At 39.4% G+C, this 22,876-nt stretch overlaps 1 protein-coding gene and 1 long non-coding RNA gene across 2 annotated transcripts; one reads left to right on the top strand and one right to left on the bottom strand.

The window, feature by feature from the left end:
- The first annotated feature begins 4,243 nt into the window (after positions 1-4,243).
- Positions 4,244-7,614, top strand: LOC118471722 (uncharacterized). Its single transcript, XR_004849071.2, has 3 exons — positions 4,244-4,353; positions 7,199-7,301; positions 7,449-7,614. It is a non-coding gene; the product is annotated as an uncharacterized LOC118471722 (long non-coding RNA).
- Positions 7,615-15,162: 7,548 nt separating this feature from the next.
- nkx2.2b (NK2 homeobox 2b) lies at positions 15,163-17,879 on the bottom strand. The gene is made up of 2 exons (XM_035957774.2): positions 17,034-17,879; positions 15,163-16,379 (listed from the first exon to the last, which is right to left on the bottom strand). The coding sequence occupies exons 1-2, from the start codon at positions 17,278-17,280 to the stop codon at positions 15,832-15,834; spliced, it is 795 nt and encodes a 264-aa protein (XP_035813667.2). The 5' UTR covers positions 17,281-17,879; the 3' UTR covers positions 15,163-15,831.
- Positions 17,880-22,876: the final 4,997 nt, after the last annotated feature.

Consider the following 22,876-nt stretch of genomic DNA (forward strand, 5'->3'; position numbering starts at 1 on the left):
ACTCGGCCCTAAGTTTGTCCAGATCATCGTCCTTGTGCTTACAGACCTCACAACCTTGGTCAGTGGTCATTGCACTCATAGCATTTTTCAAGGCCTGAATAGTTTCTTGAGCTTTAGTGAGTTCCGCTTCAGTCTTCGACAGGTTTCCTTCTGATACCCGTTTTTCACATTTTATAGCTTCTGAGGCTATTGCCAGCTGTTTCTGACGTATGTGAGCGTCGTTGACAGCTACATTCAGATGAAACATTTCCTCGTCTCTGGCCAAAATGCTTCTATGGTTTTCTCTGTTGTTTTCTGCCAGTTTTATCTCAAAATCACTGCAGAGATTTTTTCTTTCCTCCAGCATTTTTCCAATGATGGCACGCTGCTTGCGGGCCTCTTCTGACTGTTTTTCTATTTGATCAGATTTCAACTCTATCTCGAATTGGATATTTTCAATGATAATATTTTTATGCTTGATAGTTTTTGACATCTCTCTGGTTTGCTTTTCAAATTCACGCACACGCTTTTTACAGCTCTGTAGGTCTTGTGCTAGTTGTATGCCCTCCGTCTCAACATGACTAAGTTGTTTTTTTAGTTTCTCTGACTCAGCTCTTGAGACATATAGCTGTTCTTCTATTTTTTGACAGTTCTGACGTTCCATGCCTAACTGCTCCTTCATTTTTTCTGTGTTTTTTTTTTCTTTTTCTCTTTCATTTGCCAGCTTCTGAAACTGCTGGTCTAAGTTGGCAAACTTTGAAGTGACTTTCTCATTTTCAGATTGAATGGACTTCATCTTTTCCACTTCACTATCTTTCTGCTCCCGCAGTGTACGTTCAATTGCGTACCTGTTATTAAGGTCCTTGCATTTCTTCAGGAGAGCTGCAGCATTTTCCTCATGTTTTTTAATTTCACTGAGTCTCTCTGTGTCTTTTTTTCCCATCTCACTTTTGAGATTTTGCAGATTAAACTCAGCATTTTTTGCTTCTCGCTTCCAATTGTTTTTAGAAGTTTCCACATTGCGAAGCTTTTCGTTGAGTGTTTTTACGGTTTCCATCAGTTTGAGTTCGTTGTCTCTGGTCCTTTGTAATTCAGCTTGAAGTTCCGGCAGTGCCGGAACCCGCTGAGTCCGCGAGTGGGGTCTAGAATTTGCCATTCTGAAGTTCCGAGTTCCGAGTTGTTCAAAGTGACTGTTCGAACTGCATTTATAGGTTTCTGGGGCCGCTCATATGACATCATAGCTGACGTCACAGAGAGAGCCACTGTGACGTGTTTGCAACCCAACACTTGACTGTTGCAAACACTTGACAGTAGCTCTCTGTGACATTTGTCATAGAGATCTACTGTCACGTGTTTGCAACGTCCCCAACACGTGACTGTTGCTATGCGCCAGAGCTCTGTGGTTGTCATCAGCTAAAACTAGTCCTAATACTAAATAAAGTAAACGAAATGAAATCGTAGTACTTGTTGAGTCTAACTGGAGGTTTCTATAAAACGCTGAAATCTTGAAGAAATAACGAGTAAGTGTTTACACACACAGGTGCGAAAGTCAGCTGAGCGGAACCAGTCTGCCGCTGGGTTGTTACCTGGGGCATACAGAGAGACGCACACAGCACCTGAGGAGGAGCTGGTGAAGTGAGCTTCACTTTAAAAACGCGTTAAGATTTGCGGCCAGCTGTGTAGGACTGATTCGTGTACAAGGCCCGGGTAGCAGCCGGCAAGATGCGGAACTCCGAGCGAGCTGAAAGCGTTTAACCCGCCCCATGTTTGCTGCTGCATCCTGTGTTAGCATTAGCTTTAGCCACGGACAACGGCGCCATTCACGAACCGTTTGCAGCTTTAACTTTTTCATGTCTGTGTGCGAATAGCCGTCATGTGTTTTGTAATCGGTCAGTTATAAGTCAGATTGCAGGTAGATGATGGTGCTAATTGGAGTTTTGTAGCTACGGTTCAAATGCCAGTTGATTTATAAGCATGGTGAGTGGTGGAAGTATTTAAAATAGTTTATAGAAGGTTATCGGTAATGATTTGTTATTTGCACTTCATTTATTGGATTTGGAAAAGATTGGACTTTAAAAATCACTTAATGCATTTTAAATAGATAATTAAAAAAATATAAGTTAAAAATATAAATATGTTGAAAAGTTAACATATAGGCAAATCCATGTGGTACATGATTGGGTTAAAAATTAGTCATGCCATAATTTATTTGCTTCAATTGTTTCTCATGTGAAAATTGTCAAAGTGTAAATTCAGGATAATATTTGTCAATGAGGTGAAGTTGGTGCATATAAGGACATGTTTGTTACTGTTTGCTATGAGTTGCAGTATGTGAACATTGTTCCTCTGTGTTTCTGTTTAAAGGTTTTTCACCTCATCAACTTGTGAAGTTGTCATCTTCTGAACTAAAACGGCTAACTGCAAAATAAAAGAAGGAAAGAAAAACAAATCAACTGTTTGGTCAGTGAGTGGAGTCCAGCTCAAGCACAGGTAGATGAGATCATCCTTTTTCAAGTGTGGAAACTGCACATTAACTCTGAATTTATCAATGAAAATTGTTTGTCATTGAAGGTGGGAGAACACAAAAAATAAACAGCAATAAAACAGCACTAAAATATAACATCTGAAAGATTTAAAAGTAATAAAATGTCACCATCCCGCAAGGTATTAAAAGCCAAGCCACAGGAACGTTTTGATTAATAGTAACAATAATAGTAATAATAATCCTTGAAAATATGAAAATATATGAATTTACATAAATAAATGAAATAATAGAAATAGTAACTTAAAATCTGAAAAATCATGTAAATATGTGAATTGGTAGGACGCGAAAAAAATTGTAATTAATTACAGGCTTCGTATTAATCGTGTTTTTGTCAAATAGCAATATTTGACACAGTAAGCAAAGTTTTTCAATTCAGATGAAAATTTTGGTTGACAACTGAATCGATGAATGAATGCACGTATATGTAGCTTTAAACAACAAACATGTTTGTTTTATACACACATGGACAAAATTGTTGGTACCCCTTGGTTAATGAAAGAAAAACCCACAATGGTCACAGAAATAATTTAAATCTGACAAAAATAATAATAAATAAAAATTCTATGAAATTAACCAATGAAAATCAGACATTGCTTTTGAACTGTGGTTCAACAGAATTATTTAAAAAAAAATAAACTCATGAAACAGGCCTGGACAAAAATGGAAAAATGGAAAAATTGGGGTGTTCTAAAACTTTTGATGTTGTGAATTTGACTATATAAATAAAATTGAATTGAAATTGAATTCTAGTTATCAACCCAAATATGACATGTAATACAACGCTGCATATTTATTTCAGTTAAAAGTAGACAAGAAGCACTTGTCCACACACTCACATTGTCTCTTAACTTGTAGTTCTTGACTGGAAGCTCATTGGTGTCAAAATGTCTATAGATTCACAGTCATCCAGGTCATAGTAATCCTACATAGGAGACTTGAGGATATTTTATTTGCTTTATTTGTCATTTTGTTTCTCATTTTTGTTGTTTGTCCATTATTTTGTCGCTTTGTAACTTTTTTGTCTCATTTTTGTTTTGTTTCACATAGTTTGTCTCTTTTTTTGTAGTTTTGTTACTCATTTTTGTAATGTTTTGTCTTGTTTTTATTGTTTTTTTGTCTTTTTTTTGTCTGACTTTTGTCATTTTGATCACAAAGTAAAATACTATATCATTCATTTCCAGATGACTAAATGTTTTGTTCCTTGTAGTTACAGATCACATTACAACCTGTAGTTGTAATGTGTAAATGATGAAGTGAGGCATAGTGTTGCTGAAATTATTATTATTTTTCTTAAGAAATTTGAGGTTCATGATGTTTTGTAAAAAGATAATTCCTTAAATGTGAACATTTTCAGAATGTACTTTTTTTTTGCACTAAAACAAAGGAAAAATTTGGAGTTGTGATTATTTATAGGTTGTCTTGCTGTGATTTTACTAGTCCGACCCACTTGAGATCAAATTGGGCTGAACTAAAATGAATTTGACACCCCTGCTTTAAAGCAAACTTGTTTCAGTTTAGTTTCATATAAACATCATTTCTGCAAGATAGAACTGAAATCTTCAGCGACTTTTGCCATTGCTTTTCTTTTCGGCAATAGTATTAAAAATACTAAAAGCCAATATTTGTATTTGTTCAGTATCTAACTAATCAATGTACAGTTATCACTCAGGTGTAAGAATAGTTGCAGCTGCCTCTCCAGCATATTGCTTTTTATTTTGTCACAGCAGATCCTCCATACCTGGACAGAAATACCCACAGAGTCAACCACAGGAATGAATGACAAACATCTGCTGCAGCTGTGCGTCACTGCGTTCCTGCTCGACTCTCAGGTAAGCTGCTGCTGCTGCTGCTACTGCTGTTACTTTCTGTCTTTTTCAGACACATTCATCTTTCTCTTTCCTCAACACATCTTCTTATGTGCCTGCAGCTGCAGTCATTAATCCTGGGAAACTTTCAGGCTTGTTGTTTGTTAACGTGGCGAAGAGACGGAGCTGCACAGATGTTTGTGTTTGCGTCCAGCTGCAGTTTGACTCTGAAAGTTTGACAGTTTGAGCAAAAACAGTCGGATTTAGTGTCAACTTTCCACTGTAGGTTGTGGCGACACACAAAACTGTGCCTTTAGTTTTTAATCATTAACACGTTCAGCGACCAAACTGGGTTGGAAGTTATTTCGTTCCATCTCTGGTCTTTCGTCTGAGCATGTTTATTTAATAGTAACAGAACTGTACTCATGTATCATGTAGAGATAAGTATAGAGAGCAGCTCCAAATGCTGATGTGGAACTTTATAAGAGTCTCATTTTTCTGCCTGTGGAGATCTTTCAGCCTGTGAATGATGAATACACAGTGACTTTCATACTTTCCTTTAGTTTGAGTTCTTACATTTTGCTGCTATATAAGTGCCCATAAAACAGAATTTTCCCTTTTTACAACCTTCAGCTTTTCTATAAGACTATTTTAAGTAAGTTTGACACATTTTTCAGGCGATTTTGGGTTTAATTACAATCTGTTAAATTGATTAAGTGGGACGTCAGAACTAATGACTGAAATTATGCTGAAAAGAAGAGTTTGAAAGCTGTGAAACAGTTAAAATATCTGCATGAATGACAGCACGAAGGGACGAGTGCTGTACACAAGAGGTACTGATACTTCCAGCCCATGCAGCTTTATGCTTTAACTGCAGCACATTTCAGAGGGAGATCCTGCAGTTTGTACAGCTCTACATTCACCTGTCAGCTGCCGCTACTTTAAAGATTTAGTTTTGTATCTGGATGGGAGACGGGTTCAATGCTTTCTTTCCCCATTTTTGTCTGTTTCAATCTTCTTTGGTGCAATTTAAAGTTTGTTATTAACCATTTCCACATTGGACGTCTCTATTCGAGGCCCAACACAACCTGCCATCATTGTTATAAAGCTACAAAGCGGTGGAACTGTGATTAAAATGAAAGCAGCTTCATTGCGCTTCAGTTCTGTTGCATTAAATTTGGCAGTTATTTTGAAGTAACATCAGTGTCACACACTCATCTTCTTAAAGCTGTTATTAACTCTCCATTTAGAGATTGGTTTAAGTTGAAGTAAAAAAAAAAAAAAAGTCAGTTTCTGCTGCAGTTTTTCAGGTATCGCTCTGATGGAGACATGTAGTATTCAAGGTTGCTACTGTTACTGAGTTTGAATTTTTCAAGTGGAAGCTTCTTGACAAGTTTAAAAGGAGACAAAATTTCAACAAAATACAGAGTTATTCAAAAAGAATGAACCGATTTCATTACGCAATATTTTAATAAGGAAAAGCCATAGAAAACTCCAGCCAAGTCAACTTTTATTTGATGTTTAAGGTCATCAAATGACATCAAATAACAGCAGTGATCAACTCAGTGGTTCGTGATATGCTGATACACGTCTGGGAGCAATTCTCTTATCGCATTGATGTTGCTCATGCTGCAAGTAGTGGCCGCATTGAACACTTGCATGACAGGAAATAAAAGTTGATTGGGAGTACAATACTTGTGACTAAGCTGGAATTTTCTATTGCTTTTCCTTATTAAAATATTGCATAATGAAATCGGTTCATTCTTTTTGAATAGCCCTGTACATAAATATGAGGGTGTTTAAAAAGGTTCAAGCAGAGATAACAAAGCAGGCATTATTCTCTTTCATAGTAATCATGTTTTTATTTCTTTCACTCTGACACATAGCAGACGGTCCACTAAAGCAAACAAAACCTAAACCTTCAGAAAACTTACTGAAGTTGTTGTAAAAGGTTGGCAGGGAAACAAACAAAATGCAGCCAGGAAATCCAGTTAATAAAAAGGGTGATAGGCCAAACAAAGTCCAACAATAAAAGCCCAAAGATTGAAAAACAGCAAGGAGACACACTGGAACATGGTTGAGTGATGAAGGATACAAAAGAGCACGAGCTGGATTTTAGTAAGTCAAGAGACGAACTGGCGAAGGACAGAGAGAAACACAAAACTAAATGCACCAACCTAAGTAAGGACATATGGAAACATTCACTGAATCACGGGGGTGGGAATGAGACAAAAACAGGAAATAAAGCCAACTAAGACACACAAGAATGTAACTATCAAAATTAAACAGTAAGTGACATTAAAGATTAACTAACACAGAAAACACGAGGAAAAGGAAAACACTGGAAAGAAGAAACAGATGAAAAACAAGCAATATGACGACTTGACAGCCCGGTCTTTGTGTTCTAGATTTTTTTATATCCAAGCCATTATAAATCTTAAGTGACTGCAGACAGATTTCAGAAGTAGCCCTGTATTTTCAGTTGGTTTTCTTGGCAGCTGTAAAACCAGAAGCTTCTCCTGTGAGTGCTTCAGGATCTGGAAGAAAACCAGCAGAGGAGGCTGAACCCTCTCACACTGTCCACGTTTCCTTGTTCTGCTAGTAATACAACTTAAACCAGGAAATGATCAGACTGAAGATCAGGTAAATGTATTGGTCTATCAGTAAACAGCACCATGTTTCCAGGTATTTAACCCTCCTTCCTTCAGTCCGATCACGACTCATCGTGCGTTTCGAACCTCTCGTCGCTCTCATTTAGCTGATTAGGAGATAATTGCTGATTCGTCCTCATCAGGTTCAGTCTGTCTCTGATTTCAGCTGCTAATGTGAAATATAAACAAGCTGTTAACTGATGCTTTCTCTCTCTCAGTCATGTTGTCCTTGGCCACCCTCTCACTCCGTCTCGTGGCCTCTGGTTGCCAAGGAAGCAGGCGATCAGTAGCAACCGTCGTCTCCGGCAACAAGACATCCAAGTACGTCCACATCCGAATTCTCTCAGGTTGTCCCACTATCTACCTTCTATCTCCCTCAATCACACCAGACAAGCCGGAGTAAACATTTTCAGCGGATTAAACTTGTAAATGAATGACCAGAAACTGATCCTGGGTCTGTGTGTGCAGGTTGGTGAGGGATAGACTGAGGATGGAGGTGGAGAAGATGAGGGGTCAGTTCTCAGGGTTCAGGCCCAGTCTGGTCGTGTTACAGGTGAGTCTGGTTTTACAGCTGAGTCCAGAGCGTAAGTGTCAACAAAACAACACAAAAGTCTGTAGGTGATTCTACAGTTGGACATTTAAACCTCAAAATCTGGACTCAGTCTGTGTATTCAGTTGTGAAAAACACCAACGCTGTTTACTTAACCTGGCATAATGCAACTGTTTTCATTTTTAGCAACCACTATGAAAAGAAAATTCAGTCTTTGTTTTGTTTTCATGACTGACCAATAGTGGCGTGTCAGTGAAAATGTGTCAACATCATTTTTAACTGGCACTTTTGTAGGATTTCTTAATATATGTTTATAAAGGTTAAATAGTTTCGCCGCCAATTATAACTGTAAGATTATTAATAATGTTTGTCCACCAATGTATAAAATGTAGGATAAATGTTTGCTTAAATGGGGTTAAGGGTTCTATGCAGAGTTATTACAGAGTCTACCTGATATTCGACCAGCAAAGTATTTAGATTAGACAGATATAATAATGCAGCACATGAAACACTTCTTGTTGCACTGTCAAGAAGAGCTGCAGGAAACGTAAGGGGAATTATTTAGCTTGACAGGTTATGTATAAAATTGAGGTAGCTGGAATCTATACAAGTTAGGGACCAAAATGTGAACAACAAAACAATTGAGGCACTGAACTTATGTTTATGTACATTTATTAAACTAAACCAAACAATAACAACAACAATAACGCACATTACGATGAATAACAACATCACAAAACAAATATGATGGTGAGATGTGAGTGAAGGAAAAGGGATGGAAGAGAAGGCAACATTTTAACGTAACACTGGGATTAAATATTACGCTTGAAATATGGTGTTCTGAGTCAAAGGGAAAAATAGACCACACCTGAAAGCAGCCGTCAATTTCATAGTAGGCTAATTTGTTAGCTTGTATATTTGCTCTTTGAAAAGATAATTTGGGAAAGTTGCACCAAGTTCCAGTGACTGAAAGGTACTTGTGTGCCGTGATGATGATGATGATGATGATGATGATGATGATGATGATGATGATGATGATGATGATGATGATGATGATGATGATGCCTCGGTGGATGGTCTGGTCAGCCTTTGTTGATGTGGGTCAGAACAGCGGTGGACAGAGTGGAGCCTCGGACTCGGGAGAACTCGATGGTAAAAGAGAGCTCTGATGGTGAAGGAGGACTCCTCCAAAGGAGGATTCTGATGGTAAAGGAGAGCTCAAAGTGGTGCTTTCAGATGTGGTCTTTTAAAACAGATTCTTGCATCTCATTAAGTAAGGGGGGCACCTGGACCAACCTCTGTTGGAGAGGGCTAAAGTCCAGATGTCCCTCGCATAATTGCATTTGCAGATAATTTTGTGGCATCTATAACTACAAAAATATTGTAATTTGGTGAACATAATTTACCTAGATGCATTACTGACAGACAGGGGATCAGAACGATACCAAATTTGATCATGTGAATGATAGACATGTTACGAATTATCATATTGATACCAATCAGGAGGAATAAAAGATTAAAGGCAAGGTAAGGTGTAGATTGACCATGAAGTTATTGAAAAGTTCATGTGTTCTGTGAAATGGATGTACATAAGAAGGAGTTGAGTCCAGAATTGTGGGATGATTGTCTTTGTTGGTTCTGACATGAGTCCAGAGCTCCCTTGTCAGTGAGTGGACTGTCTTCAAAGTTGTCATCCAGGTTCCTGAGCCTCCCTTCAATGGCTCAGGAATCAGTCCAAATGTTTATTGGCATCCATTTGGTCCCTTGTAGGCCTGATAGTGGCTGGGAGTTTAAACCAGTCTCTTGTCTGAAACAGGCCTAATTTACATCCTGGAGATCTGTGTAGGGGAATCCTTTAAAGTCTGGTCTGGTGCTCTCCTGCTGATTCATCACTTTGCATCCTCGTACCAGATCTGGAAAGCGTCTTGCTTGCAGTGTCTTAGTGTCTCGGCTCCACTAATCAAAGCAAGCCCCATCTCCAACCTTTGGCAGTGAAGGTGTTAACCCCAGAGCAGGAAAGAGACAGACAAAATCTGTTCTTGTCCTGTTCCACTGTGTAATAATGGCTGGTGGATCCTACACTTTTTGCCTTTATATTTAATAGGTTATAACAATTGTTACGATCCAATCTCTAGGGTCAGCTGGACGCAATAAAATAACCAGAATGTTAATGGTTCAGGTAAAGGAATTTATCGCCCAGTAGCAAATTAACACAAAAATGTTCACAAAGAAAACAAGACTGGTGGGTGTTGCCAAATTAAAGAACAAAATAAAACCAAACTAAGGCTAACAGAGTTTGTAAAACTATCTAAAACACAAGCAAAGTAACAAAACTCCCTAGCCAAACTTAAATACAGTAGCAACACCCACCACAAGTAACAGAAACTAATACAAGGAGTGCACAATTAACAGAAACTAATACAAGGAGTGCACAGAAGGAGCTAAACAAAACTGGCACCTCTAAACACAGACATTGTACACACAGTACATGAAGACTCAAATTACTAAACAGCTTCTTCACTAAGTTGGCGGACTGCTAACTGGAGCCTCAGTCTCCACACCAAATTAGCAACCGCCAATAGAAGCTCGAAATGTCCGTAGTACCCACCACAAGTAACTACGGACCGACGGCTCACACAGGAACACAAACAATACACCACTCAAACAGAGGAACCAGGACCAACTGGTTACAAATACCAGCCGCCTCAACTGCGAACTTGGTTGCCGATATACACCTATCTGTTGTGGTGGTGGCTGCACCCAGATGGCTGAAGGTGGAAGGGAACTGGACGGTGGACCAGTCAGACAGGTCGGAAGGCGGGGAGAACAAGGCTGGAGTCCAGGTTGTCTACTTCAGAGTCATCATTTGAAATGGCTGGCAGCTGGGGTTTCGGAGAGGCTCTGAAACCAGCCACAGCTGAACCCAAGTATGCCATCTCCAGACACAAAGGCCCAAAAGGAATCCACCCCAGAAACCAGACGGCACACAATTACCTGTGGCCGTAACACAGTTGTTTTCATCACTATCATTGCGCATTTCCTGCACCATAACATGAGTTGTTTCTGGCTCCGGACATTGGTTAGCTCCAGTCAAAATTACAGTTTAAAGTAATGGTGGCTACAGCAGAGATGGATGTGGTTCAGTGTAAATGTTTTCAGCAACCAGGGCGTTTGGAAAAAATGGGAGTACTTTGAATGAGCACAAAACGAACATCACCGTCAGCGTAATGCACGAACCCCTGAAGAGAAACACACAGGTGTAATTCACCGTGGAGGCACTTCTCTCCTGCTCTCTGTGCTCACATATAGTGTATTTCAATAAGGCCAGATTCCCAACAAAGCTGTTCTCATTTAAGTGTTTGGCAATGAAGCAAATATGAAACAATAACTGGAACACAGCTCAGAAGCTTTACCAACCAAAACAATAAGTCTTCTTTTGTATTTATTTGTATCATGTTGTAGTTGCCAATTTAACCCCACAGTTTTATACTTTGAAATGTTAAGTTTAGCTGACATTTCCTCCTGTGCTGCTTTATGCAGTGACATACCAAAAAACAATAAACTTGAAAGAGTCATTTTGCTTTTTTTGTAGGAAAACTGGCTGTTTCGATTAACTGACTAATCTGCAAAACAGTCGTCAGATTAACTGATATGAATATATTCATTGGTGGCAGCTCTGCTCTGAGCTCTTCATTGTGTTGAAGATCTAATCGTGTGATTCTGGTGACGCCTGGTGGTCGAGTGAAACTATCTGTTTATCAGGTCCTGGCTTTGCTCAGTGATTTAAATAAATTTAAAAAAAAAAAACCACCAGGCACAAGCTAAAGCTGAATGTTCTCTCGGCTCTGCTGTGTAATCTGGAGATCTGATCGTGATCGTAGTCAGAGGAGCAGCTGGCTCAGTGTACAGTCGCAGGAACGCAGATCAATATTCTGTACGTTCATCTGCTGACTGATCTGAACCTGCTGCAGTTACTGCAGCTGCTCCTCTTCTCATGAACAAACCTTCAGCCCTCCAAACCTGAGCCAGTCAGACCTGAACCAGTCAGATCCACCTGAACCAGCAGATCAAAACCCCAGCGCAGTTCATCCGTGACGTAAAGTCATGTTGATCAGTAACCAGCTACAGAGACTAACAGCTGTTCACTGCTGCTTAAAACACATATTTACAGTTATAGTTTTTCAAGAACATATAACTAACACAGCCTGATCCTTCATCAAGGTTTAATGTTTAGTTTGTGTTGAAACTGTTTGTTGACGTGTTGATTCAGCAGCATCATTCTTCAGCAGGATGTAGTTTGACTTGTTGAACTGCATTATGTTGCACAGAGGGGTGAGTCTGTTATTTAGTGAACCCTCACTGATATAAATATCAGAAACATCTCTCAGTATATAGCAACACAATTCAAGGCCAGCACAATTCAGAGGGCTGCAGAAATAATGTGTTGCTAGTAGCTTCACTCATTATGTTGCTTATATACAGCATATATGTGTGTGTGTGTTTATATATATATATATTTATATATATATATATATATATATATATATATATATATATATATATATATATATATATATATATATATATATATATATATATATACCTACCTACCTCTAATTTGCAGCAGCAGGATGTACGAGACCAGATATATTTCATAACATTTATAGACTGACTCGTTTTTTAAGGTTATATAATTTCCCAGAGGTTTAATGCTGTTGCAAGTTTTCGTACTTGAAAATTCCTCTCTGTTGTGAAGTTAAACAAATACTAAATATCAAAATATTGTAAAACAGTAAAATGTTCTGCCTGTAATTCATATCTTTGTTGTTCTAAGCATTAAGGGACCAAAAGAGAAGTTGTTCTACTCATTATATATTTTTTAAATTAATCGGCTGATTAATCAGTTATCAGAATTTTTTTCTGCCAAATATTGGAATCGGCCTCAAAAAATCCATGTCGGTCAGGCCCTACTAAACAGCACGTTGGCCCTTTTGGTGGGAAATTTGAATACAAAAAAACCCAAGACGGAAAAGTCGACAGAAATACAGTAATATGCACACTCTGCAGGAAGACGTTTTTTTTTTTTCACAGAAGCACTTCCAGCTTAAAGTACCTTGTTAACGCAAAACATGCATTAGTCGGGGATTCTAACATGAATCTTTAAAGGTGTTTAAAAAATACCTTAAGTGCACATATATTCTCTTCTTTCTTGAGTCTGTTTGCACAACCAAAATGAAACGTGATTAATATAGATTAAAAGTGAATGATATTTCATCGTGATGAATCAAAATTAATCCACAGAACCCTTGTGATTAGTGTGATTAAAAATTTTAATCATTTGACAGTACTAATATAAATGGTTGAGATAGCTAAAAGTAATGGTTGACAGGTTATTAGCAAAAAGTACTTCAGAAATGGTCAAAACATGGCTGCAAACTGGACAAAACTGAGCCAAATATTGACGGTTGAGCTGATTTTTATTTTATTAAAAAAAAAAAGGCAGTAGACATGACATCTGTATTAAACATCCAGTTTAGGAACTATTTCATCAGTGCCGCAGTGTGTCTTTTATCAGTTTTTGGACAACAATGCAGCTGTGGTGGCTCAGAGGACTCAGGCTTTAATAAACACGTTTCTTGTTAGCAGAATCAGATGTTGGTTCTGATCTTTTCATGGGATTTGTTGACATAAATAAGTGTACAGTGTGAACAGACTTACCTTGTACTCTCCAAAATGTGCACCAGCACAAAACAAGAAGCACCAGACTGGCCCTTTAAACTCCAAAGATTGGTTCCTCCCCCTCTTCTTCCTCTTCTTCTTCTTGGCTTTTATAGCAGCAGGTGACACATTATAACTGTCTCAAAGCCCTGACCCCCCCACCCTCCACCCCCATGACATCATCCCTCTGAGATGAGCTCACCTCTGACCCCCACACAAACACACACCCTGTAGGGGGGTCTTTCTTTTCTTTGTCCCAACACAGTAAATAGCTGCTTTTCTGCCACTGAATGAAGTCGTCTGCTGCAGTAATCCTGTCAAAACAAAGATATTCGGGCCCAGAGGAGCTAAAACCAGGATGCCATCTGAGCTACATTTTACTGAGGTCGAATATTTCACTGTGTTTTCTTCACCAGACGGATGAAAACATGCAAGTGTGAAGCAGCTTTATTGCAGAGAGTTAGATTAACACCACCGTCTGTAAGGGAAACGTGACAGTGGCGCTGGTTAAGTTAGCATGAATGCTAAAAATTCAGTCTTATTGGTTTATTTGCAAAAAAATCAAAGAATTCAAATTGTGGTTTTGCTACAGGTTATGTGTTGGACTGTTTCTTGGCCTTTTACTTTCAGACAAGTAAAGTTGTTTCTTCATGTTTGCACCTTAATGCTAAGCTAAGCTAAAAGGCTGGATTAGACATGAGAGTGGCGTCAGGCTTCACATCTGACTGAAGATGAGCCTGGCTGGATTAGAGAATGAGACCCTGAGTGTGCATTGTGCTGATCTGTTACGCAGTAATTTGATTCAGCACAAATGAATGCAGAAATGTGCAACATGTGAGCTAAATATCAGCTAAATTAATGTTGTTATTCATACTAGATTTTGATCCACTGCCTCCAGATCAGATCCTGAAAGACCTGCCATATCACTCATATTCTCAGAAAGTTATTATCACTTATATCGCCTCAAACCAACAGGAAGCATTTGCTCACTCTGCAGAGTTGGTTGTGTAGTTTTACAGTTTTGAAGGACTACATTTGTGCTGGAGAGCCCAAACACATGATGCCTCAGTGGATTCTTTACATTGTGACAGACTGTTGTCAGGATATTATTTCATTCATTGTAGATTCTTACATATGAGGTGTTCTTAGAGACGTGAAAAAGTGTGAATAGTCAGGTTTTTACAGAATAAGGAGGAAAATCTATACTTCCCCTTTCAGTTCAGTTCATGTTGGGACCCATCAGATTTGTCCTGGGACTCCCTGGGGGGTCCTAATCCCCAGTTTGGGAACCACTGCCCTAAATGCTGCTTATGATCCTCTGTCTGCTCTGATGTTTATGATTCAGAAGAAAGAAAAAAGGTCACAATGGCTCATCACCATAACTAAGATCCTATCATATTTTATCTCTTCTGAAATAGACCTGACCCCATTCAAAAATGTTGATTTTTACAAAACTTTTTGAATACTGTTTGGATTTATTTATTTTTTAATATCTACATACTTTAAATGTATCTTTAATTAACAAACACTTGTTCTTAAAATGCCACTGCTGAAAACTTGACTTCTGTTTATGTTTTTCTTCCCCCTTGTCACAATAAAATAATAAAACTAAATTTTAGCTGCACAAATTCTCCATAATTGTTCCCCAAAAAGCAGATACTAATGTTGACACTTTTTAGACACATTTCTGCTTTGGATTGAGATATTATAGGAATTTTAGGAGTCAGTTTAAGAACCAACGTGTCCAAAACTTCGATTTATTCAAGATTTTGACTTAAGGTTATTTATTTACAGGATAAAAGAGAAAAACGCTCTGATAATGCGCCTGATCATCATAAAATCCGCAACAGTCAGTTTAAAAACTAGATCATATCCTCATCTTCCTCAGTACAGGCTGGAATCAAACCACTCACACCTGCTCCAACTTTTATTTACCGTCATAAATACAGAGTTTATTAAAAACCCACTCACCGGTCAACATTATAAATAGATTTTAAAAAAACACAGTGGAGAGAAAAAACAACACTTGCGGTAAAAGTGACATTTTGTAGCAAACACGGCGTAAACAACAAAACAAATCTCACAAAGTAGCAAAAACCAATAAAACATTTGGTTTGGTCTGTTTTTTCTTCATCAGTTCGACTTCCGGCTCGTGGAAACAGTAGTTTTAGACGTGTTGCGCGTCTGAACGAGAGTTAAAGTCAGTTTTTTCAAGCCGGTTTAAAAACAGGAAAAAAGTAGTGTTTGTTGGAGAATTTTGTCTTTACATTAATTCCTGTCTTAAAAGGTGTTTTTGGACTGCTGGAGAAATGAGCCTTTAATAGGAGCTTCGGCTTTAACTTTACAGTTTTCGTTTTAATCTATTTTGTTTCCAGACTCAGTAAAATTTATCCTGAAATGCACCAAACTCAGTTTTTAAAAAAGACAATCTTCTCACTTCTGCAAATGAGCTCGTTATCATTTAACAGTGGCTTCTGTGCGGGGAACATTAATGAAAAACTAGAATTTTAAGGCCGAATGCGAGCTTATAAAGTGGACTTGTCGGTATATTTTCAGATGTCTCCTTCAGTTAAAGTCTTGTCTTCACCAGCTCCAGTGGTACATGTGCGCCAGCTGCTGCATCCCTGGGTGCTGCTGCGGCAGGCCGCCGTGCTCCGGCCCGTATGCGGGGTGCAGCAGCGGGGAATAGGCGCACAGAGGCAGGCTGAGGCCGGACCGGAGCGTCGCCTCCAGGTCGTGCGCCGTTATCCGGTCGCACGGCTTCCCGTCCCGGATCAGGACCGGGATGGCGACCCGGCGGGCCGGCAGCAGCTGCAGCGCGTCCAGGGTGCGCTCGGCCCGGGCGCGCTTCATCTTGTAGCGGTGGTTCTGGAACCAGATCTTCACCTGGTTCGGGGTGAGGCGGATCAGTCCGGCCAGGTGCTCCCTCTCTGGGGCGGACAGGTAGCGCTGTTGCCTGAAGCGCCGTTCCAGCTCCAGGGTTTGCGCCTTGGAGAAGAGGACGCGCCGCTTCCTGCCGCGGCTCTTCTGCGCCTCTCCGCACGGCTGCTCCCGATCTGCGTCCGGGGACTCATCCATGGAGAGCTCGGGGGACTTGGGATCGGTGCGGGACTCTAAAGACATACCGTGTACTGCAGGGGGAAATGAAGAGTAATCTGATTACTCTCGGGACTCTGATTATTCCGTGGAACTCAAAGAAACTTCCATCAGCGTTCACTTCTTTAAGAAGAATGAAATAATTCACTTCCTTTCCGACAGAAATCAGTGAATGTTAACTATGCAGATAAACACAGCTCAGATTTTATTCTCTAATCTGGGCACCTCTCCACCTGCTGCCCTCCCCATGAAGAAGAGAAACTGATCATCAGCAGCAATTTGAAATACAGGACTGAGTTTAACTGATCTAATAAGTAATAAGGGGGTTATTTAATTATTGTGAAATCATCTGGTAAAGTATGGCGATTAAAAGGAGACAAAGACAAAGACAAAAGGCGCAGTTACGCACGGGTATGCTGCTGTTCCATCAGAAAAATAGATTAAATCATAATCTGAGGTCATTTTTAGAAACTTGCTGATAAGACTTAACTGGTATTCAACAAATATTTGGTACATAAATCCCTATTTTAGTATATTAATACTATTATTTTCTTGTTATTTGGAAATTACGCGCGAGCAGGAGATGCAGATTATACCTAAACATACAGTCATACATGGGAATAAATGCACTTAAGTTATTTAGTTATTATTTTTATAATTTATTTATTGTTAAAAGCGTTTGTCCTCACATGAAAAATGCAGGTTACCGGATGCGCAGCTCCACCTTTCGAAGCCTCCACCGCCGCGCTCGCACAAACTCCGGCGGCTAAATCCCAGTTTCTGCGCGTTTTCCGACTCCGGAGCCTCCGCTGAGGCCTCTTCAGCATCGTCCTCCTCGGTCTCCTCGGTCCCGGACCCGCATCTTCCGGACCGGTCTGGAAGATCAAGGATATCCCGGACAGAGAATCCTATTTTTGCGCTGGTGCCAAATGACATGACGCGAAAGGAGGCGCAGGGAGAGACGGAAGCAGGAGAAATTCCACGTCTGTGTCCTCACGGAGGATTCGGCGGCTGCAGCCCGTTAAAGCGAAGCGGACAGCGGAGGGTTTGGGTCCATGAATGCCGTTAGAAGGGAGCTGGAGCCCGGAGCTGCTCGGGCCGACCGGCGAGGGTTCAACAGCATGAAAAATACATGAGGACGGACTTGAGAGAGTGTGTCCTCCGTCCTGAACAGGCCGTTAAAAAGGACGGAGGCGGGTCCAAGAGTCAAGTGGTTGAGGGTGTGAAAAGTAGCGGAGCGGCGCGTTAAGAGAGAAGTCGGAGCTTCAGGGAGGAGATGAATGTTTAATGATGGAGGATTAGACAGAAAGAAGCGACACATTTACATTTATTAGAGACACTGATCCCCCTCCGGTTTACCAAAGAAATACAGCCTGCAGTGTGTCTAAAACTGGCCAAAAATACCATTCTGCATGAGTAAATATATAGAATCTACTGGAATAAATAGAATATTAGTAATATTTTGGGACTATTTTTGCAAGATGAGACGTAATGCAGCATAAATATGATTTACAACATGTAAAGAAAATAGAAAAATAAACAGAAAACCAAGACAGTTCTTTGAATTTCTAGAAATATATAAAAAATGAATATGAAAAATATTCAATTTTGGTGAGATTTTTGTGGACTTACATGTCTCTGCAGGACTTTGGAAAAACCCACAACTTCTCAAGTTTTCCTTTATATTTAGATTTTATTCAAAGTATTTTTTGGTATTTTTCAGTAATACAATTGCAGTAAATTTTATCTTCCAACAAGAAAATCTGAATATTTTTGCTTTCTGACATCAATACCATTCCGAAGAACAAATATTGAAACCTTTATTCTAATTATTTTTTCATTTTGTTGATATAAAACCAATCTTTTAAAAAAAAGTGTCAAAAACAGTGAATCAGTTTCTAAAATGTCGAAAGTGTGAAATAGTTCAACAGTAAAAAGGCCATACCTTCTTTAATCTTTGCAAAATTCAACTTATAATAAAGAAATGAATGAAAATTAATATAAAAATGCAGTCAGTGTATTGTAGCATTTAGTTACATTTCTAAAAGTAAATTTAGAGGCATATTCAAACGTACACAGCAGTGTGTGTACCAAAGTGCACTGAGAAATTGTTGCATTTAAGGTGATTATTAAGTGTGTGAGTGTTTGTGCTGTTTGTTGTTGGGATCAAGTGAAGCAGCAGGTGAAGAGTCTCAGTGTTTACCCAGCAGCTGATAGACTCTCTGATACAAACACACTGCTCTCATTAGTCTGCTTTAATACATGTAATCCTTTATTTGTGTAATAATCCTCTTTCTTTCTTATCCATCTATTTCACCCAGATGTTTTGTGTAGCTGTCTCCTAGCGGTGTATATAGAATGAATGGATGGATATGGAGGGTGAAACATACCACAGCAAGTTCATTTGCATTCAGCAGCTTTTCCTTTCATGTGCAGACACACGTTTGTTCTGTTTGCACACATTTTATTCTGTCCGTTTATCCTCATTCTGTTTATCAGCTCATGCGTTTGGCTGTTCAGATGTCGAAGCGTAACCGAGAACACAAGTAGCAAATTAGCTTCAGCTTAAAAAAAAAAAACGCCCACTACATTTTGTTGCATTGGTTATTCGTATGTAACAATGTTTATCTGTGATCCCTGTTAGAGAAACTAATAAAGAAATATAGTCATGTAGTCAAGCACAAAGACTGGAGGCAGGAAACATTTAGCTCAGCTCTGCTCCAAGGTAACAGAATCCATCCACATGTATTAAAGCAGAGATGTAAAGATGGCAGTTTGTGTTTTCACAGGGAGCTCAGTGCTGGTATATTTCTCCACATGCAACAATTTATCTGTTCATCCATCCAGTGTGGCAGATTCACTGTATAAATTAGAGTGGAAATGATTTCTTTGTAGTCCCCAGAAACATGTTTTGCTTGTATTTTATGTGTGCATCAGTGTTTTCTGATCACACGAAGGATGTTTATACTTTCATCTACTGGAGAAGTTCCTCTGAAATCACCTTAAAATTTGTTCCAAGACAATTTTTAACATCTTTGAAACCTTCTGCTATCTAATAAGCAACCTGAAGAATTTTAATATGCAGATTATTACATCTAGCACATGTAAAATACAAGCAGGTACAATTTTAAAATCCGTAATTTATCAATCAGAGGAGAAAAGGTTGCTGTGCTGTTTCAAATCTTTTAGCTTTTTGTGGGAAAACATTAAATATTACTTAAATAATGTTTGATACCATATTTCATTTTCATCTGCAATATTTCATTATCATGTGTAATATTACTTTACAAACTCAGAATTATAGCCTGTTTGACTTTTTACTTTTCTATCCTAGTCTTATTTTAATTACTTTTTATTTTCAGCTGTTTATTGTACTTATGCCTTATTCCATCCATCCATTGTCTATACACCGCTTAATCCTCACTAGGGTCATGGGGGGGGGCTGGAGTCTATCCCAGCTGACTCGGGCGAAGGCAGGGGACACCCTAGACAGGTCGCCAGTCTGTCGCAGGGCTACATATATAGACAAACAATCACTCTCACACTCACACCTACGGGCAATTTAGAATGATCAATTAACCTCAGCATATTTTTGGACTGTGGGAGGAAGCCGGAGTACCCGGAGAAAACCCACGCATGCACAGGGAGAACATGCAAACTCCATGCAGAAAGATCCCGGGAAAGCCGGGACGCGAACCAGGGATCTTCTCGCTGCAAGGCGAAAGTGCTAACCACTACACCACTGTGCAGCCCCTTATGCCTTATTACTTCTTTTATTAGGTAATAAATGATTTTCATGTTACATAATTTGAAAAATACAATGGATTTGAAGTATACAAAATGCAGTAAAGAGAAAAACAAACTAAATCAAATTAGTATGAAATAAAACTCCTGCAGTCTAAACAGCCATGTATGAGGTTTGTCCTGAATCTCTGATGAAATCATCAGGAAGTACAATTAAAAATTCTTTTATGATGGTGCTGTTCTAAGGTGAAGGTTTGTGAGGTTTAGGAAAAGGTCGTTGAAGTTGATTAAGCAATCAGCTTTAAAGTTAGAGGATGTCTGTGGCCACAGATACAGTAATAGAGGCAATAAAGTTTTGAAAATGTCCTGGTTAAATTAAACAGTGTTTTGATGATCCATCCATCCACCCCGACCTCCTCCCTTATATTGACTTTTTGGCACCTTTGCTGCCGTCATAACTACTACAGCCACTAGAGGGAGTGTAGCTGGAATGTAAACGTGTTTTTTTGGCGTTTCATATGACTGCTAGAGGTCATCTGACAATAAAATGGGTCTTGATAAGCTTCTGCACAAACAATATATGGGGTCTTCTGTTTTAATCTAAGGATTTTTTTTGAATCCACATCAGTTCTCTTCATTATATTTGCATACAGGGCTGCACAGTGGTTCGCCTTGCAGCTAGAAGATCCCCGGTTTGCATCCCAGCCTTCCCAGGATCTTTCTGCATGGAGTTTGCATGTTGTCCCTGTGCATGTGTGGGTTTACTCCAGGTTCTCCAGCTTCCTCCCACAGTCCAAAAACATGCTGAGATTGATTGATTGATGGTTCTAAATTGTCCATAGGTGTGAATGTGAGTGTGGTTGTTTATCTCTATATGTAACCCTGTGATAGACTGGTGATCTGTCCGGGGTGTCCCCTGCCTTCTCCCTCAGTCAGCTGGGATAGACTCCAGCTGCCCCACGACTCTAATGAGGGTTAAGCGATGTATAGATAATAGATGGATAGATCGATCCATGGATTGATGGGTAGATGGATATTTGGATACCATTTTTGAGGTACTTTTAAAGATGATTGTTTCAAACATCCTGATTTCTTGTGTCTCTTCATATAATCACAGTCAGGATGTTGAGATCAGGACTCAGTGGGCTTTAGACCATATCTTGCAGGACCCCTGGTTCTTTTTGTGGATGAATATAGTTTATGATTTTTGCTGGATGTCTAGGCTCATTGATCAGACCCGTCCCTTGTATTACTAATGCTGACCAGACCTCCAACTCCTCTGCATTTAAAGAAGTGCAGAGGACACCCCTCCAGACACTCATCCTTGTAGCACTTCAGCAGACAAACCATCTTCTGTTAGAACCAAATAGTTCAAGTTTCGACTCATCAGTCCAGATCACCTGTGGTTTTGGTACGTAGGTGAGTCGCTTGGCTTTGCTTCGGCATCAGAAAAATGGCTGTTTGGCTCAAAGTTTTTTTTAAAAACGCTCCTTCTCACCTGACTCCTCCAGGCTGTAGATGGGTCCCACTGGTTTGAGCCTGCTCTGAGCTAACGGCACCACTGGGCATCTTCTGATTTTATGTCTTATCTGCTGCACTCAGTTTCGCTACATTTTGGGCATTTCAACTCTTTGACCTTTCTTGTTTGTGCACGTGTAAACACCGGTCTGTGTGAAGTTCACTGATGTCCTGCCATGGTGTAAGATCTTTACTGTCACTTCTTCAGCATCCTCAGCTTCATAGTGCAGCTGTGCGCCACTCACTTTCATTCCCCAACACTGTCCTTTAAATTTTGTTCCAGCTTACACATTATGTTGTTGTGCACTGACCAGCATGACTACAATTGCATTTGCTTGTTTTTATCTGGAAACGAGTCATATTACATTCTTTAATAACATATAAACATCTCCCTGGAATATAGTAGAAACAGATTTCTCTGTGCATCTTCCAGCAAATGCTGCCAAAACAGGAGCTTTTCAGCTTGAGGACGGCAAATTTACAGAGTGCAAAAATAGGCCTGATTCAAATTGTTTAATTCACAACCTTTCTCCCTGGAAAAATTCAGTATTTGGACATCAGACCTGGAGGATCAGAAATAACCATCAAAGACAAACTGCACTATAGTGTACATGTTGTTTTCTACCTCAGCATCCTGACAGACCATGTGTCTTTGCCCCAGATTCAAATTTAGAGAAGCAGCTAAGCAGAAAATTATATAAAATAACATGTTCCCCCCACTTTAATAAGTCTAAAACCAACTAGGACAAAAAGGATCAGTACTGAGAGCGAGGCTGTATGTCATTTACACATCTGCAGCTATATAAATGCACAGTTTTCACAATTTGAAGCTGCCTGGTGGTTTCTTTCCAATAGATTCAGTGTTTTCTCATTTTGTTGAATGCTGGAGCAGAAACTGAGCAACCAAGAACCTGTGGAGCTGAGGAGATAAAAGCAAACATAATGTGCAGAAAAGCGACTGACTGCTGCTGATGCTGAGAACAGACAGGATGGATGTGAGTCAGAAACATGATGCCTTGCTAATAACACGCTGAATAAAACACCAGAGTAAGTGGTAACCGGCTCGTTTGTGTCTGGCCTGTATACTTTTTTCTCTCTAGTTTCGCAGTAACCACAGCAGCTGAATTCTTTGTAGACAAACACCAAAATGGCATCAGTAAACAGAGCAAGAAAGTGAAAAATCTGAAAGAAAAATTTGATCTTCAGCTTTCTGATGGTCTGTAACCAAATCATGTGTAGCGTGCAATACAATGTTGAAAGTCATTTACAG

This window comes from Amphiprion ocellaris, chromosome 12, assembly GCF_022539595.1.
Source record: "Amphiprion ocellaris isolate individual 3 ecotype Okinawa chromosome 12, ASM2253959v1, whole genome shotgun sequence".
NCBI classification, from domain to species: Eukaryota; Metazoa; Chordata; class Actinopteri; family Pomacentridae; genus Amphiprion; species Amphiprion ocellaris.

Excerpts from the sequence above, each read along its gene's own strand:
- nkx2.2b (XM_035957774.2), bottom strand. The coding sequence starts at position 17,280 with ATGTCATTTGGCACCAGCGCAAAAATAGGATTCTCTGTCCGGGATATC. Across the intron at positions 16,380-17,033 it reads CGGTAACCTGCATTTTTCAT|TACACGGTATGTCTTTAGAG; the intron begins GTGAGGACAAAC and ends TTCCCCCTGCAG.